General features: G+C 29.3%; 1 protein-coding gene across 1 annotated transcript; it reads left to right on the plus strand.

Annotated features, from left to right (window-relative positions):
- Window positions 1-1320: 1320 nt before the first annotated feature.
- Window positions 1321-1763, plus strand: LOC124891495 (ethylene-responsive transcription factor 11-like; the record flags this gene model as incomplete). Its single annotated transcript, XM_047403226.1, has 2 exons — window positions 1321-1419; window positions 1555-1763. Coding segments are annotated over 2 exons (308 nt in total), but the record flags the coding sequence as incomplete, so codon positions are not given.
- Window positions 1764-2096: the final 333 nt, after the last annotated feature.

Below are 2096 nucleotides of genomic sequence, written 5' to 3' on the forward strand. Positions count from 1 at the left end.
ATGTAGCTATTTTCATGTAGCATAAAGGACAATTATTATTTATTACGAGCTCAAATAATTACATCCTTTAATTTTTTCATTACAAAATTCTATGACGGGTAAATAATTTTTAATTTATTACTTATTTGTGTTTTTTTCTAAAAATTAGAGGAAAAAATGAAAATGTTTTCTCCTCCATATTTCTGAGCTTAAAAATAATAAACTCAAATTTAAAACATATTTGTTTCAAGTAATTATATTGCATTTTATTTAAGACCTTTAATCATGTCATATAAGAAAGAAAAAATTAAATCTTTTTCTGAATATATATTATCTATTCTTAATTGCTATTTTTCGGAGAGGTGTACATATCAATTAATCAAAAGTTAAAACTTAAATAAACAAAAATAATAAGGATCAATATTACTTCCCCAGTCTCAATTTATATGATTTACATTTCTATAATTTTTAGTCAGTCCCAAAAAGAATGACATACTTCTGTATTTAGTAACAATTTAATTTTAAAATAACTTTTTTTATCCTTAATAAAATAATTTATAGTCACACAAACACTTATGACTTATTATAGATCATAAATTTCATAAATCTTTCTTCCTTTTTTAAACTCTGTGTTTAAACAAAGTGGCTTATATAATTAGAATGGAAGAAGTAAAATTTATACTCCCTTCATTCCTTTTAAATTGTTTCCCTCATTTTCCATGAGTCAATTTGTCTAAGTTTTAAAGTTATAATAAATTAGATTAATTTAATTATTTTAAAATTAAAATTTAAATATTCAAAAACTACATGAAAGTTATTATAAATTACAATTTTTGTTAATTTAATTAAAAATACATCTTAAAATATTGATCAAAGTTTATATTATTTGACTCTAAAAAAAAAAGCAATTAAAAAGAAATAAAGAAAGTAAATATTTAAGACACCATTATCAAAAAATTTCTTAATTAAGCAATAAACTTGTCACATCACATGTGGACCCACAATTACATCAGTCAAGTAAAGCACTCCCTCTGTTGACTAAGTTTTTATTTCTTCCTTCGCCACTTTCCTATTTTAGTAGCTCTTTCCTTCCTATACTTTCGCTCATCCTTATGACTTCTTCAAATTATTTTATGTCATACTAAAAAAAAAAAAAATACTATCCCCCTCCCCAAAAAATGGCACGTAGGCATAGACGTACGGCGGCGGTGACAGCAACAATAGTAGAAAAGGAGGTGCATTACCGCTGAGTAAGGAAGAGGCCATGGGGGAGATACGCAGCGGAGATAAGAGATCCACATAGGAAATGCCAAGTATGGTTAGGTACATTTGATACTACAGTGGATGCAGGGATTGCGTATGATGCAACAGCCATAGAGTTTCAAGGTGTTAAGGCAAAGACAAACTTCCCAATTCCTGTTGATTTGACTCAAAGTCCCAGTGAGGTGAGTACTGTTGAAAACAAACTTCCTAATTCCTGAGGAACTGGTGATAGTTGAATCATCATCGCTCCCATTGGATCTAACCCTTGGCAGGTCCTCGTATTATCTAGGAAGTAAGTTCTTTTCCTTCCAGACTCAGAATATCTTGATGCTCGTGGTGGTGGTGGCGGTCTTGATCGTGGTGAAATGTTTCATACTAATGGATTCGGATCCGTAATCATGGGTTCCAATGCAGGAGATCTCAGTAAGTCAGATTCTTCATCAGTGGTTGATTTTTTGGGTAATGATACTAAGGGCATTCAGATCGACCTCAATTTTCCACCGGTGCCAAAGAAAATGTGAAATTGCAGAAGTTGATGATCGGAGAATTTGCATGGTTTATTGAAATGTCTTTTACTTAATTAGTTGTAATCTTGTTTAATTAGTGTAATCCTCCTTTTAATTTTCAGTAACTAGGATAGAGTTAAAAAAAAAAAAAAAAGGATGATAAGAGAAATATTAGTAGTACTAGTATATATATGGGGGAAGAAATGTTAATGTCGAAGAAAAATTTGATCTTGGAAGCAAAATAGAAAAATTAAATAAATCTTTAGGGTTGTTTTTTTTTCTAAAATGTTTGAGTGCTATATGTATGTGATTTGAGTTTTAATGGTATCAAATTATTAGTTTGAATTT

This window comes from Capsicum annuum, unplaced genomic scaffold (assembly GCF_002878395.1).
Source record: "Capsicum annuum cultivar UCD-10X-F1 unplaced genomic scaffold, UCD10Xv1.1 ctg36270, whole genome shotgun sequence".
Lineage (NCBI taxonomy): Eukaryota > Viridiplantae > Streptophyta > Magnoliopsida > Solanales > Solanaceae > Capsicum > Capsicum annuum.